Raw genomic sequence first — 16,896 nt, 5'->3', positions numbered from 1 at the left:
CACCACAAAAATATTCTGTAGGAATATCTACTTATGATAACTATATCTCAACAGTTATTTAACAGCTTATTATTGCACTTCTTATACTTTTAGCACTTCTTTGTTATGGTCTTCTCCATCTTAAAACAACAAGAACAGCTAAGATTATATTTTTGGTTAATACACTGCTTTGGTGGTTTATTTTAATTACCACACACATTGGATTTAGTGGAAGTTTTCCTTGAGTGGAGATATAGTACTAATGGTATATTGAATTCAAAAGCAGCTTTATTACTGATGAAGGGTAGAATACTTTTAACACAAATTAAAGAGATGATAAGGAATTCACAACCTAAGAAAATTGAGCTTAATCACATCAAGTGAGATGATAAGTTACACTAACAGAGCTTTAAATGTCTCTCTCTATATATACTTATACTATGGAATTAATGAATTTTTGAGGCTGATATCCTGATGCAGATATTTATAGATTTGCATGGTTAAGTACAAGAAGAAATCTGTTTATATATTTTGTCTATTTTTCCCTAGCTGATCCTTTAGTAGTGCCATTAATATTTGTACTAGTAATATTTTTCTGCCTGAGCATGACTCTTGTTTAATGACACAAATCAGCAATTTACCAGATTACAGGGTGTAGCAGGACCACCCTGAAGTGTTTCAAAGGAGGAAGGGAAGAGAGGAATGATTCTGCTACTCTGCTAAGACTCTATGTTCCTTCATTTATTTGACTGTATATGAAACCTTCTTATTTTGAATTTCTTAGGTAAATTAAGCACTGCCAGATAACCTCAGTTTGTGTAGTGTATAAATGCACAATTAATGTTCTAAGGTGACTTGAATGCATGTCTTTTAAGAAAAGAAATATAATTCTATGGATTTGATCTGGTTCAGATAATAAAATTACTATGAAATGGGAGAAGATACGCCTTTAATCTTTGAGCCATAGAAAATAATGATTAGTGATAAATCAGCCACACACAAGTAATAAATTACCCCAGCCACCAAAAAAGTAGGAAAAAGGAAAACCTGTGCAATATTCTGGTACACAATGTCCTGCTGACTGACCCTGTGTAAATGCTCACAGCTCTCATTTCAGTGTTTCGTAAGTGTAGTCTCAGTGTAGCTCCACTACAGTGCATAGGTCTTCGGATAAGTATTTGGATATGAGAAAGAGTGTTTGCATGTTGCAGAAGGATGGGCTGGTGGTCAGTTGGAAGGCAGCCCTCTGCCTTTTGCAGTAAATGAGTAGTCACAAAAATCCTGCCATGTCCATCAAAGATGGCTTGTGGGAGTGAGTATGACTGATAATACCGCTATCCACAGTGTGCATCAGAAATGCTGCAAATCACGTATTTCCAATGATTTGTTTTTTCTTTTTATTTGTCTACTTTAGCAAGAAAATCAGAGCAACAGGAGCATACCAATATATCTGCAGCACCAGCTTCTGAGGCCTCTGCATTCACACTACATGTTGTTTAGAGGCGTTTACTCTAGACTATGCTTAACTCTGTACTCCTGGTCGGATGCCCTCACCATATCTGTGGTTCAAAGCTGCCCAAACCAACAGTGGGTGATTTGGATCCTCTGTATCCAATAGCAGCTGAAACACATTTATGTGCACCTGACTTGAGCCCCAGCTTCCTCTAAAAGGAGCTGGGATCTAGTGGGATGTATCCCTGCCCATGGCAGGGAAGTTGGGACTAGATGATCTTTACGGTCCCTTCCAACCCGAACTATTCTATGATTCTATGAAAACAGTTCTGCAAACCAAATGAATGCAGGATAACCAGAACAGAGCCCAAATTGTCGCAGCCATGCTTACGACGCTTTACCACAGCACTAACAGAGAAGTAGCTGCTGGATACCAAAGAAGCTGTAGGACACTGGAATTACCAATTGCTCAGAAACTGGTCTGGGTATATATTACTCACTGGAAGTGATGTACTCAGGAGCTTTCCCAGGACTAAGTGGCACTGCCTCTTCATAATAGCCTTCGGGGAGGGAAGATGTTGGTAATGGTGGAGGCCCATTATCTGGTGGCTAAACGGAGAAGAAAGAAAAAGTGATTACAGACCAACATTGTGTTAAAATAAACATGGTCAGAACATCTGCTCATGGTCAGTGTTAATGACACCAGCCTTATAAACCCAATGGCTGCTCTTGTAGCTATTTCTTAGGATAACTGTCTCTAAAGGCAAGGCTCTGGAGAGACAAATTAGATGTTGTCCTTTGAACAAGGTATTAGAAAGGAAGCAAGCCTAAATCTTGAGGTCCTCATATGTTGTTATAACTAATTAAACAATAGCAAGTAGAGGTTGAGATTTGAAGCACTGAAGACCATTTTACAGCGTTAAGGCTTAGTTATTAGTATTTAACACCTAAAATAATTTGTATTACAACAGCAAACAAAAGACTGGTCAGACATTTTAGAAAAGTTAAATAGTGTTGGCTGGCAGAAGTGAAGGACAGATAATTTAGGTCATATTTTCACAATGTATTTGTTTTTTCGATGGCAATTCAGTTCTTAATATAGATATTAACTTCTAAAATGCTGTCGCTACAAAGTGAAAACTGAGCTACAACCAAGGAAAAGTTTGGAACATCAAATGACTCTCATATTTCAAATACCAGGTCAAATTCTAAAATGCTTCTTTTCTAAATATAAACCTGTTTTAAATTTAAAACTGACCAACTGCTGGTATGTTGATAGTAAAAAAGTAAATTTAGTACTCTATGACTTCTTCTGTATGGCTTTACTGTTCTATTTGCTTAACAAGTACGAAAACAACTGTATTTTTTAGAACTCATTCATTTTTGTCATGGGTTTTTAGTTTTATATTTTCATATAGGAGAAAATACTGAGGTATTTTTCCAACGCCAGTGCTTTATTGTATGAATACAAAAATATAACATGTGAGTTGAGTCTTATTTCTGCAATAATATTTTTTCAATACATCTTTCTCTTTTCTATGCTATGAAAGAGATGTGACAGTGTTTGTCTGTGTTGGACTGATCCAGTTCAAACTCGGAGAACCAAGAGAAATCATAGGATCATAGAATCATAGAATGTTTTGGGTTGGAAGGGACCTTAAATACCATCTAGTTCCCACCTGTCATGGGCAGGGACACCCTCTACTAGGTCAGGTTGCCCAAAGCCTCCAAAGTAAGAAATCAGTCAGGATGGGCTTTACTCATTGTTAGATATAGACGCTCCTGGAGTGTAATTCAATGAGCTGAACAGTGCAGTAGAGGCATAGAGCTTTCTTCCACATAATACAGATGAAGCCGCTTTTGCTTTAGATTCCTCTTTTGCTTTAGAACTAAAGTTATGCAGAGGAGCAGAGGAACATGAGCTTTGATATCACGCAGCATTAGCTGTAAAGAAATTACTTCTGTGGGTGCTTTCAGGGCTGGATTAATCTTTGCAGATTTCAAAGCTAGTTATCTCCAAATCTCATTACCGATTACACACCTATACCAGACACCTAATTCTAACCAATACAAGAAAGATGAGTCCCACACTTAGTGTGCTCTGTAGTTAAATTTATACCAAGTAGGTTATTCTACCTTGTGTGTATGTGCTTGTGTATTCCCCATGTGCAGAAAAGCAAGAACGTAGTGAATAAACCTTCCCTTCAGCTCATTCAGAACTGACTTCCCTTTGTGCGCTGAGTAAAATCAGAAACTTCCTCATGAACAATGACCGATTTGTGACTGAATACAGAAATTCTTTTTCAGATTGAGATTTATACTATTGTTACTTTTATATCAAATTATACAGTGAACTTCATACCTCACACTCAATTACAGATAAAAGATGGCAATTACTATTATGGACAGTGCAAAACAAATGAGGTTTTCTAACAGACAAGTTTTACTACTCAAATTATCTGTCAAAGAAACAAAATAATAAGAAAAAAAGACTTTTAGTGTAGTTTCCTCAAGATTCCAGTGGAAAAAAAAAAATTGAAAATCTGCACATCATAACAAAACAAATGAGTCTTCAAGGCTACCTATTGCAGCACAACAGGCATCAAGGATATTAAAAAATACTACATGTTCATTAATACTGGAAAGCTGACAGCACGTTATGAATTTTCTGCTACACACTTGCATGCATCAGCTCTGTGTGGCCTGACCTGCTAGACACAATAGGGAGAACCACCTCCAAAGGGTTTGTATTTTCTCCCTTCAGGCAGGTGGGGAGAGTTCCGCTCAAGCCAGTGAAGTTCAAAGTTTGTTCCTGGAGCACAGAAGCTTCATACCATCCCCTTCATAAGACAGATATACTAATAGTCTGGTCTAGCCTAAAACTGTTTTCCCTGTCAGGTGCATATACAAAATGTGAAATTCCTATCATTATTAAACCTAATTCACCCAGGAAATACCCATTCTGAGAGTCATTCCAATTGTGACTTGACAGAGCACTGAGGTGGTTTTTTTTTTAAATTTTATCCAGAAACAAATAAGAGGTTCCAACAAAGATTAGGAGGAAAAAAAACCCTTTGTTTTTATACAAGATATTATTTAGAAAGAAAGAAAAAGGGAAATGAAACACAAATGCTGCTTGTCTGAATTCAACCTTGCTGGAGCACTGGGTACTTCATACAGCTGGGGCAGGCTGGGCCATGCAGACAATGTCAACACAGATGGAATCCATTGCTGAATTAACTGGTCCCTCCTTTCTAAAATGCATTTTGCAGTGCTTGCCATAACAACATTGAAAACAATGATAAAATAGATTTAAAATAATATATTATGAGAAACAGAAATATGCAACACTAAATACTTTCTGATTAAAGCAAGGTTGCTTTAATATTGCAAGAAAATCCAACTAATTAAACACAAAATAAAAATACCTTGCTCAAGGCTTTACCACAAACAGCTACATCTTTTGGGAGCTATGGAATATGTGTTTGAGCATCATGAAATGTAAAAAGTACATTTGAGCACTCTGATATCATTTACTAATATTTAGAGTGCTTTACTTTTTTACTATTGCTAGTTGTATTGTTTAATGCTTTCAACTTGGAGATTTTTAAGTGGAAGAATTTCGATGAAGTTATGAATTACGAACTGAACTAATTCTTGATTCAATAACTTCCCATTAATTTACTTGAAAATAAAAAGGCCATAAACCCCACAAGACCATTTACATATTCTATAAAATTATTAAATTTAAAAAAAAAACCTTAAACATATGTAGTTTCAGTGGTGTCAGGAGGAAAGACCTGACAACCTGCAAAGAAGGAATAAGCACAAATTTCTGCTTTTTTTTTTTTTTCCCCCGCAGGTCACAGGAAAGAAAACCAGAGAATGCTGCCTTTCAAGATAACCCTGTTCAATCACAAGAATAAGAACTGAGTTAGGAAAAAAATTTACCATTACTTTTATCTCACTGGTGAAAAAGGTACAAATATAAGTGAGATATTGTTGCTCAGAGCAGTATCAGTAATAATGAAATAATACTGATATATGTGTTTGTCGGGTCTGAGACTAAATGAGAGATGCTATACTTGATACCAGGAAGGATGGGGTGATAATTACATTAAAGATTGGATTGGGCATCGTATGCCAAACTCCAGTTTACAGAAGGGACTGTTGTGAGAAAGAAACAAATACCTCCAAATAATATGCAATATTTAGCTGGATAGTGAAAGTAATTATTTTAGTAGAAATTATGAAACAGTTCTAGCGCAAACATTAAATTTACAGCATACTACGGTCTTTCCTTCTACCTGCTCCTCTGTGTTCCACAGACCACGAGTGAACATTTTCCTACTTTATCCTATGAGAGAAAATATTTTATGTCCCACTTCTGTCCAAGTTATTTACCAAGACAGGTAAGAATTTGTTTTAGGGATAGTCCGGCTGATATCTCCTGATGATATGAAAGTGCATCATTTGGAAAACAGAATGAAAGGCAGAGGAAAGTAAGAGTGATCATATAGGAACCTGAGGATATAAAATCACTTTACACCCCAGTGAAGACTGACACTATGTAGGAATTAGAAAGAAATACTTCCCTTCAAGCAATGATTTAGGATGTGGAGATTTCCAGTGGAAAGCAGTGACTTCAGCAGAGGCAAAGACTGTCAGTACAACCATGCTGCAAGCAAAGACTGCCAGCAATCCAAGGGTCATGCTCGCACGTGTGGTATTAGATCAACCACGAATTCAGATCCAGCTGTACTTGGAGCCAGCTGCTGCATAACCTCTCAACACTGAAAAGCAGCAATATGAGACTGGAAAAGTGGTCACACACTGGTGATGCATAATAAAGCTATTCAGAAGCCAGCAGGCAAATGTGGGCTGTCAAGAAGAACATGCATATACCACTTGCTTTGGACTTGACCTCTGTACAACCCCACAGCATCCTCAGCCTGGGAGAGAGAATGCATTTATGAGCTCTTTCCCCAGGTGTAAAAAAGATGGGTGTCTAGAATGCAAAATAAATCATCAAACTCAATACTAATACAACTGGCAAAATTACTGACAGCACATTTCAAACAGACCTCTTCATCCCACTGTAAGGGCTGGAAATTGGGCACCAGTACTTGTCACACTATTGGTGTGAACGGCTTTAGATAAACTCAAAATCACTAAGGCACTAAAAAGAAATTATCATTGTAAGGAAGTCCCTCCCCAGCTTTCTTGTAGACCCTCTTTAGGTACTGGAAGTCCCCAGAGCCTTATTTTCTGGCTAAACAACTCTAACTCTCTCAAGTCTGTCAATGTAGGACAGGTGTTCCAATCCTTCTGGTCATCTTTGTGGCCTTCCTCTGGACTCGCTCCAACAGATCCACGTCCTTCTTACATTAGAGGCCCCAAAGCTGAATGCAGTACTCCAGGTGGGGTCTCACCAGAGTGGAGCAGAGGGGCAGAATCACCTCCCTTGACCTGCTGGTCACACTTTTGAAGCAATGAGGACATACATGGTGTTCTGGGCTGCAAGTGCACCTTGCCAAGTCAGGTTGAACTTCTCATCATTGAGTACTCCCACACCCTTTACTTCATGGCTGTGCTCAATCCATCCTCTACCCAGCCTGTATTTGTCAGTCCCACAACAAGGCGGCTTAATACAGCTGCATGACAGGCTGTCCATAGAGTTGCACTCAACCATCACTAAGTGTACCCGAGCAATTACAGCACGTGTCTCTGGGACACTGATGCTGCCAGGAAAAAGCAGAAGAAATTGCCCAAGAAATCAACACCCAGGGTCAGACATGATGGGAAGACCAGCAAACCTCAGCTATTCGATAAAGAGCTGAACTGACTCCTACTGCAGTGCTGAAGAGGCAAGGGCAAGGTGGAAACGCTATAAGTGACTACCAGGTGGAAGATGAGTAGAAGCACAAGCAAAGCTTTTGTTTAGGGTTTAAGATTAAGAATAAAAAAAGGTACAGCTTTTGCACACTGTCCTCCAGGGAGTGGAGGTACATCTGACATAGCCTAAGTGTGTGTCTGCTGACTCAGCGATGAATGCCGTATTAAAGGTATCTCTGGAAAAGTGCTTAGTCTTTAGACTCTAGTGACTACAGTTTGCAGTCTCAGAAAGCACAGCCTGATGATGGGAAAGAGATCTGAATAGAGTTGCTTACATTTCAAGAATGATTCAGGGCATATTATGGCTCCATAGCTTGATCTGAAGATTGTCTAGAGAGCATTTACACAGGAACATAATCAGGAACTGACTTATCATTTCACAAAATTCAGTATATCTGAGGTCTTTGTAGATAACCTGATAACCTCTTTACCTCGGTAAAAGGAATGTAAAGACAGCAATGAAGAGGATTGAATGGAAATGGTAAGAAACCAACAGAGTATACTGACTGAGCAGAGAACCTAGTTGGCTCATACATTTCTCTAGTGGCAGTATCAGCAAGCAGTAGAACACAGGCATACGCTTAAGTCTCAGTTCTTACCATTGTGTTTAATTAACATTTGAAATATTAAATAAAACTGAAGACTAGAGCACAGACTGCACCACTGGAAGGACAGAGAAAGGAGTTATACCCAAGCTCAATGGAATACAGGAGTGGAAATAATCTCCAGATTCCATGGAAGTAACAGAAGATCTAAGGAATTCAAAAGTGAAAAATAATGAGGCAGCAACAACCCCACAATATTTCTGTATCACCAGATTTTATAATAGATGATTAATACACAGTATCACTCAGAGAAAATAATAGAGTTGACTCATATCAAACAAAGGGTCTGAATGTACCAAGAAGGGAAACCAGCTTTAATTAATGCCGAGGAACACTTTCATGCATATTACAATATTACATGAAAAAGATGAATCTGAATTTTAAGCAGCATGAGGCCTCAGAGGTGGTTATTGTAACCCTGCTCAAAGAGTGTCTGTAATCCCCAGCAAAGACAAACTCACCTTCCTGTTCCAGGAGTTAATAAGCTCATCCAGGTACACAACATGACAGCACCAACAAGACAAAGCAAGACAGTGAGGAAAGTGTTGGCAACACCATTTCCACCAGAACATGAATTATAGATTTTGGTTACCTTTATAATTTATATATTATATACTTGGTTACCGATATTACAAGAATTATAGATTTTGGTAAGTTTCTGAAAGAGTTAGTATTTTATAATTGCCTGCAGTAAGAGTGACTGCACTGAATAATCAAATAGGGCTATTCAGCTGTTCCTTCACTATGAAAGAACTCATTGAAACTGAACTGAAGCTATCTGCTAGCTCTGAATGAAACAACCGAATTTTTGTTGGATTTATTTTTGTGGCTTTCAAAAATTTTCCCCAAAGAGAGAAACTCCAAGAGTAATACTATCTTAAGATTATATTTTAAGAGGAACAGAGAATAACAACTGATTTGCAGTTTTAGAAGAAAAAGACGAAATAAAGACTCATAACTACCCACCTGGTACCTGAGCCTCTTGCTTTCGTCATGACAATAGCCTGACTGCACACTTCAGAAAAAGTTTAAGCCTGGTTCTTTTTTTGGTTGTTGTTCAAAGAATGATTAATGTAATTGGTGATGTATCACCTTAAAAATCCTCTTGAGTTCAGGATGATATTTTTCTTCCCCAAGGACACTGACTCCGTTCAGCACTTTCTGATAAATATCTGAGAGTATATCTGACAGGCAGCCAGATAAAGCGAGGCTGTCAAATTGCTTCTCCACAATAGGAAACCCATTTATATGAAACACTCCTACAGAGTGACTGTATATATTGCAGGAAAGCATTGGAGGAAGATGACCTATCCTTTTGATTTATATCTACAGGGGTTCTGGCATCTTGCTGGACATTTGTTGCGGTTAAATCATTATTAAATTGTCAATATTCCAAGAAAAATAAAACATATACTCAATTTTACCGTGAAAGTCATGCAAAATAGCTAAGTGTGCTGTTTGTATTTGATTTTGTTGGACTGTGCAGTGCACTGAAATCACCAACTGTCAGATGTAATATGACAACCAAATGTTTGGAGGCTGGAAGTATTCTGTCACTGTCATGCTGTGGGTAATTTATGCCAGTAATCCTCAGGCGCATCTGAGCAGCAGGACACACTGGATCTTATTCTATTGTCTCAGTGGAATACATGCTTCAAGGCAACTTGGTGACAGTGCAGTGATGGGATCCCAGATGTTAAACCACCAGCAGCACTATGAAGTACACATAGAGCTTTGTCTCAAACTCACCATCAAGTACTGCTTCTTGCCTGTCAAGCACAAGGAAATATCATAAAAGTAGCTGCTGGTGTACAGGTGGAGAAACCAGGCTAAAACAACACACAAGACTTTATAAGAAGCAGGTTCCAGAGGTGTGAACCAAAATGATTCTATTTCAAACCCGGTGATCTCCTCCTCTGCTGCTGACCCAGGCACGGTTACCCCAGCTGCTTGCTCTGCATTCATGGTAGCAAGGACGTACTAATGCTCCCAGGCAAACGGTGTTCCAGGTCTGCAGGAGGACTTTGAGTTATCCTTAAGCTCACATCCTTTATCTGCAGCTGTTAATTTGCTGACCATTTGAAGGAGCTGTATGCACAGGGTAAAGCAAGCGAGCATTTGTGCTTTCTAGCTGATCTGCTAGATCAGACGTAGGCAAGGGAATGTATGCAGAATTACTAAGAGATGTGTGATTAGTGAGTCACTTTATTCAGGTATATGCAAGGTCCAACTTTGTCCCTCAAATTTAACATCTGGTCCAAAGCCCACTGAAGCCAGGAAAACACTCTGGGCTTTGATATGTTTAAAGAATTGGAGACTTCATTTGAACTATTAACAGCATGTCTCTAAATAAAATTAATTTTACACTCTTTTTTCATGGGCTGATGAATAACAATACTGATACAAGATTTGGCCTGAGCAAATATGCAGGTCTATTTACAGATTTACAAAAGAAACCTTGCACAGCACCTGGCCACACATAATTCTGGCTCTTGGCACTACTTTAAGGAGTATTGAATTCCTTCCCACCCACACATCCTTACATTAGTAAAAGCTTAAACATCAATTCAGACTAAACATTTTTGAATGCAGAATCCCTTGAGTGCCATAAAAAGAAACAGTGGTGTAAATGAAACTTTAATTTTCACCATCCACAATAAATGATCTGCTAAAAACATATATTTTGAAACAGAGCATAGTTTATTTAAAGTTATTGATTCCCACTTCCAGTAAATTCCTGTGTTCCGGCAGCACATTGTGTTCCAGTGAATGGCTCACAAAAAGAAGTGCCATAGAATGTGACTTCCAACTTGGCACGTGAAGAAAGTGGCCCCGGAGATTTTTTCCACTCAACTAGGAAAGCCATGTCCTATGACAAGTGTCTAGGAAACGTCACTCAGTACTTATGTCACTAAGCAACGTAATTACGTACAGACTAGTATCATCAACTACAAAGTTTTGGGAGTCAATTGATTAAGGGTAGGTTGAAAGTCACCACATAGGAGTATTAATGGAAGGGAAAATTAGATCTTAGCCATTGCCACTAATTATAGAATGGTTTGGGTTGGAAGGGACCCAAAGGATGAGCTAGTTCCAGCCCCCATCCCATGGGCAGGGACACTTTCCACTAGGTCAGGTTGCTGAAAGCCTCATCCTGGCCTTGAACACCTTTAGGGATGGGCCATCCACTTCTCTGGACAACCTGCCCCAGCACCTCATCACCTTCACAGGAAAACATTTCTTCCTAATACCCATCTAAACCTCCCTTCTTTCAGCTTAAAACTGCACCTCCCTCTCCTGCCATCCTATAACTGTACTCCCTCATAAAGAGCCCCTCTCCAGCTTTCCTGTGGGTCCCCTTTAAGTACTGGAAGGCTGCTATAAGGTCTCTGTGGAGCCTTCTTTTCTCTAGGCTGAACAATCCCATGTCTATCCATGTCTAGCCCAGTGTAAAAAGAAAGATAATATGACAGTCTCTGATCCTATCTAATAATAATGAGGCACTAACAAAGAAGCATCTGTTAGAGGAGTTTCCAGAAAAAGAATAATGAACAATCACATTAGTTCAACATGAAGTCAGGAAAAGTTTTAAACAGTCAGACCAGAGTTTGACCTTGCTCTGGTGTTCAAAGTTCTAAAAGCTGATGGTTTTGTCCTTCCCTTCTGACTCCACCTGGTCTTCTGCACTACTTGCAATTTGCTACTGTCTTAAAATAGCACCACTTTTAACCTGTATTTGGATAATGCAAGACAACAAGAGACCTGGGATATTTCATGGCTGATCTCACAGTGGCACTGACACCAGAAAGGGAAGCTTGAGCCACCCCTGCCTGACAGCAACAACAAAACTGCAGAGAAACTGCCAAAAATCAGATGCTGTCACTATGGAAAAAACAGTTCAGCTTGGTGACTTCACTGAGATGAAAGCATCCAGAGTTATACGCAGGTCAGAGGGGAGGGTCATGTTAAAACTCCACTCTGCCAGGCTCAACATGGGAAGACCGCACTCCAGACCAGCCTGCTCTCTATCAACTTCCACAGTAATTCCCACTGTATCTCAGAGAAATATTTTTGTTACTCCAAAATCCAAACTCAACTACTCCAAAAACCAGTAGTGACCTCCTGTACCTAATACATACTTCACAGCATTTCACTCACTGCAGCTGTACCAACTTTAAAGAAATTTACATGTTAGTATAGGACAAAGGAAAAGTAGGTCAGTTGTCTTTAGAAAAACAACTTGAATCTTCAGAGTAAATTTATTAAACAGAACCTACATAAATATAAAACAACAAAGATCTCAATTGGTTTCAGTTTATAAAGCTAGTACCTGAAGTCTACATTTCAAAGGCATGTGCATTTTGCATAATTTTCCTTCCTCTCACCAACTCCCTCCCTTGTAATTTATGCTATATGTATCCTGAATTAAAGAAAACATAATTTTCAGGCACTGTGAACCATGAAATGGATTCTCCAGGCTTCGCTGCATATTAATAAGATCACTTTTGCATCCACTCAAATCTTGCATAATTATTTTATAGCATCTTTTTTAATTGAATTTTGCTGCAATATATATACCAACCCTGGATATTACTGTTTCAGTATAAACATTCCCTTCCTATAATTATTCCAGCATATCTCATTATTTAACGTAGAATTAGAATTTAAAAAAAAATAACCTTGTTCAGGTTGCAAACCAAAATCTGATAGTGCTTAGGGAGAAACTGATTAAGGTATTCTGCATAGTATGTATTTGTTGGGGTGTTTACTTTGTTCTGCAGCACATAGCATCATCCACCATCAAATAAAGACTACTACAAAGAGCTGGCCGAGAGTTTGATCTGATAAATTAGTTCTTATGTTCATAAGATGCTACTGGGTTATATATCTCTTAGAACTGGGCATAAATGCAATAACAGGGTAACACTAAATTGAAGCAGAACATTAGTCATCCAGTTATTCTACTCCCATAAGCTGCATCTGTATTTCTTGCTTCAGCCAGTGAATCCAGGTCTCCACAGATTGTCCTTACCACCATGCACAAAATTTTTCACAAACGAATAAAAGGATGGATAATTTACCAGTTTTAGGGCTAAAGCCATGACCACTTTTTCAACAGGTCAATTCATGACTTGCTTATGTTTCTCTAAAAAATGTTGAAAATCACTACTGGAAAATCAGTAACTGAGGAGAATCGAAACTTGTTTATAGTTTATTCTGTAACAAGACAGCTGCTCCCAGCTGAAGAAATTAAATCACAGAGTTCAAACAGTATCTTTGCTACAAACATCTCCAAGAATATACACTTCTACTTGTTCTGCAGCAAACTTCCTGCTGTGAGGCAGAGCACAGAAGGGCACTAAAGACTGTATAAAAGAAGGAAGTATTCTTCCTTCATTTTAAAACTCTGCCTTTTCATTTTTTTTTAGCTATCAAGAGGGAGTCTTAAAATCGTAAGAAGCAGGCAGGGACCTCCAACATAACGCAAATGTACTTTTTGAAGTTAATCTTAAGTTACTCAGGCTTTTGCCACTTGAATCTTGAAACTCTACAAGGATTGTGATTCCACAACTTTGCGGGTGACCTGTACCCAGGCTCATATCACCACAGTGAATTTTTTGCCTTGTCTACTGCAAGTTGAACCCAATTCCCTCCAGCAGGGCAAAACTGAGATAAATAATTTCCCAGGACCTACAGGCTCCTTCTGCTTGTAAACATTTCTGTTAATGCTTATCACAAATACATTCTCTCATATATATTTAAATTAACACTCACCAGCCACTGCTGAGGTATTTCTGGTAAAGGCATTTGAGGAGGTGCCGGCAAACTGTTGGCAATTTCCTGCTTCTGTACATGTTCTTTTATTTCAAAACCTGTGGAAGAGCAACAGACACCAATCAACACATTGGTGGATGCATACGGGACATTTTTCCCACACATGGACACCATGTCTGACTGTCACACACCAGGAACTGGCACGCAGTGCTGCTCACAGACTACCTCCCAAGCGCAATTGCTGAGGCAGGACTGGAAGAATGCTGAGAATTCAGGAATTTAATCAAGCAGAACAAACACATACTTACTCTATATGATAATGACATATATGCTATGTGGATCAACAAATACCAGACACAGAAAAAATTTACAGGAAATCATTCTGAACTGTCTATCCATCTGGACCTGAAAGACCTAAACCACTAAAATGCAAACATGTTGCCAGGTGTCTAATATATAGATAAAGCCATTTACAGGGGGAAGATATCACATTTGAGAACATTGCAATGTTATGATAAAACATGGTCAGCCTGTGGGCAGTATGTGATTAGTTGCCTTTACAAGTGGAGATGAGGAACAGTCGTTCCCATGGCACATTTCGGATGGGCAAAGCCATCATACAGAAATGAGTCCAAAACATCTTTCATGCCAAAAGCTTAGGAAAGATGGCAGAGAAGAGACCCTGCCTCTCTCCTGGTCCTGCAGCAGTGGTGACAGCTATTCAGCCAAGCTCACAGCACCCATGTTCCCTGGGCTCCCTGCTGTCCCCACCACCTCTGATCATGAAGCCGTGGTGTGAGGTTGCACAAGTCCTGGGAAACGCAGGATGCTACAACACACTAACCTGGAGCACAATACAGCTTGGTTGGCATGGCCCTAACCAGCTCACCATTAACAGAACTGCACACTCTGCATGTTTCGACACCATGTCCTTCTTCCTGTATCTTTTCTTTTTTAAGTATCTAGGTGAATTTGAAAAGGGAAAAGGAGCCAAAGGGAAAAGTTGCTTTGAGGATCCTTTGTATCGCTATGATCTCTTCATCACAAGGACAAAGAGGAGCAACCCACTCATTCTGAGTTTTTGGCACAATAATTTAAATCCCAGTGGAGATTACTTAATAGGAACATGGTATCATTTTTCTAAATATCAAATGGGAGATTAGGGAGCATCTCCTCAATGTTCTGGCAAAAATGCAGTCAATGGATTGTACCCTGCTTACCTCTAAACCGAATGCAGCTCCTAGTGTTTAAAATATATTTTAGTTTTTAAAATACATATATTTATTCAGTCAAATTGATGTCTTTTGGTCAAGTTCATATAATTCTCAAAAATGTAATCAATGATGAAATGTTTCTTGTCGTAACTGGCTGTGAAGTCATGGATTGAAAATCAACACTGATAAAATAAACTGGCTCAAAGGGCCACAGATTCTTCTTTATTCCTACAAATCAAGAGGGCGATTAGTCTTGGGAAAGATTACTTTTTTTTTTCAGTATACCTTTCACTTGTTCACTCTTTAATCTATATTATGACTTCTATACATTTCCAAGCGTCCCATGCTTTCCAGAACAACCAAAAGTCAAATATGAAGGCCTTTTTAATGCAAAAAAAGTATTCCAAGTGAATTCTATTGTATCTGTAAAGCCACTTTTTTTTCCCAGTTTTAAACTATGTGAGTTTAAGCAAGAGACTGCTCTCACATTTACTTTCTTCTACCAAATTACAAAGCAAAGTTAGCATCACAGGTTTAGAGCATCAGGTACCTTTAAGAAAAACAGGCAATGTTGACAGTGATGTTAAATGAGAAAATCCACCAACAGTTCTCACTCCAAAACAAACTGTTTGTGTCTTTGTTTTTTATATGAAAGTCTGAGCTCCAGAAGAAAATGCCAAGTGTTTTGTTCAGCCCTACAGTCCCTTGGGCATGCCAAGGCTCAGGAAGAAAAATAAAGTTTATAGTTTTGCCAGCTATTCAGAGTAACCACTGGTTTGGATGTGGGGCAGTTCAAGGCCAGACAACTATAACCTGAAGAACACATTTGCCTGGCCCAGTTCTCTCTGCTTGATAGATATAAAATGAAAAAAAACCAGTGTGCATTTGAGATATGTAAGAAAACAAGGCAAAAAAATTCTAAGGAATTCCCCAAGGTAAGAACTTACTGAGTTTAAAGTGTTTTACTAAAAGCCAACCAGCCCATTCTAGTAATTTCCACACCTTTACAAAGAAAAACATAATTGTCCATTTCCAGATGTTATAAAGAACCCAGCCAGTTCCCAGTTGCACAGATCCTTCATTACTGTTCCCTGTTGATTTTAAATGGTTTGCTTCAGCAATTGAAATATCCTGTTGGATTCACACAGTTGATTTTTGCAAATGCATATAAGGTGTTTGAACTCTGCATAGTCCTCAGGTCTCTGAAACTGTTCCAGCAACCCAAGAGCTCTCGGAGTTATAGGGGTGGAGTAAAACAATATTTTGAAAAACAGACTCTGAATGACAGTTCAGCTTAGTTACGGAGTACTGTGTGTTTATGCATCTTTTATTGCTTTTAATCTTAACGAAGAGATGAATAGTTTCAAAGGGATGGAATTACTGAATGCTATAACCGATTTAAAAAGCAGCAGAGTCAGCTCCCGTAAAGTACACGACTCCCCAGGTAGTTTCACACACACTTGCAGCCAGCACAGGATAGCAGAGCTCCTAAGGAGTCAGCTCCTCTCCTTCCCTGCCCTGTTCCTGTCCCTGCACCAACCTCTTCTTTGTGCCAGCTTAAGTATGTGTGTGGCCTCAGGCTGAACCAGACCAGGGAAGCAACTCTGGCTAGGACTAAACCAGTGAAAAAAAAAAAGCAAATAGAGCTTGTGTTAGCAGAAAGGAAGATGCAATACGTGATGAGAAAGAAAAAGCAGCCTGGGGAAAGAAACAGGATGCTTTTTTTCAGAGGCCATGCTGGCCTCTAAAATATACTGTATTTAAACTGCAGTTCCATAAAGTAGAGTTTATAGACATATAAAGCATAGTCCTATGACCTCTTGCTTAACTAACTATGGAATTTTCTTGAATTAATTCTTACTCGAACTAGAATGTATCTTTTAGTAAAATATTCTTTCTTGATAAAATGCCAGCAATGGCATGCAGGTTTTCTGAAGTTCTTCCATTAGTTCAATGCTTCAATGCTTAAAACATTC

General features: G+C 38.8%; 1 protein-coding gene across 3 annotated transcripts in view; it reads right to left on the bottom strand.

The window, feature by feature from the left end:
* AFAP1 (actin filament associated protein 1) overlaps nt 1-16,896 on the bottom strand; it is a 116,679-nt gene that overhangs the window by 48,006 nt on the left and 51,777 nt on the right. For all 3 annotated transcript variants that reach the window (XM_054065431.1, XM_054065433.1, XM_054065432.1), the window contains exons 3-4: nt 13,707-13,804; nt 1,932-2,040 (exon numbers count right to left, since the gene is read on the bottom strand). In XM_054065431.1, coding sequence (XP_053921406.1) covers nt 1,932-2,040; nt 13,707-13,804 — 207 coding nt within the window. The remainder of the gene's footprint in view (nt 1-1,931; nt 2,041-13,706; nt 13,805-16,896) is intronic.

Source organism: Cuculus canorus, chromosome 4 (assembly GCF_017976375.1).
Source record: "Cuculus canorus isolate bCucCan1 chromosome 4, bCucCan1.pri, whole genome shotgun sequence".
Taxonomy (NCBI): domain Eukaryota; kingdom Metazoa; phylum Chordata; class Aves; order Cuculiformes; family Cuculidae; genus Cuculus; species Cuculus canorus.
The sequence above is the reverse complement of the archived record's forward strand: the minus strand, read 5'-3'. Positions and strand labels throughout refer to the sequence as shown.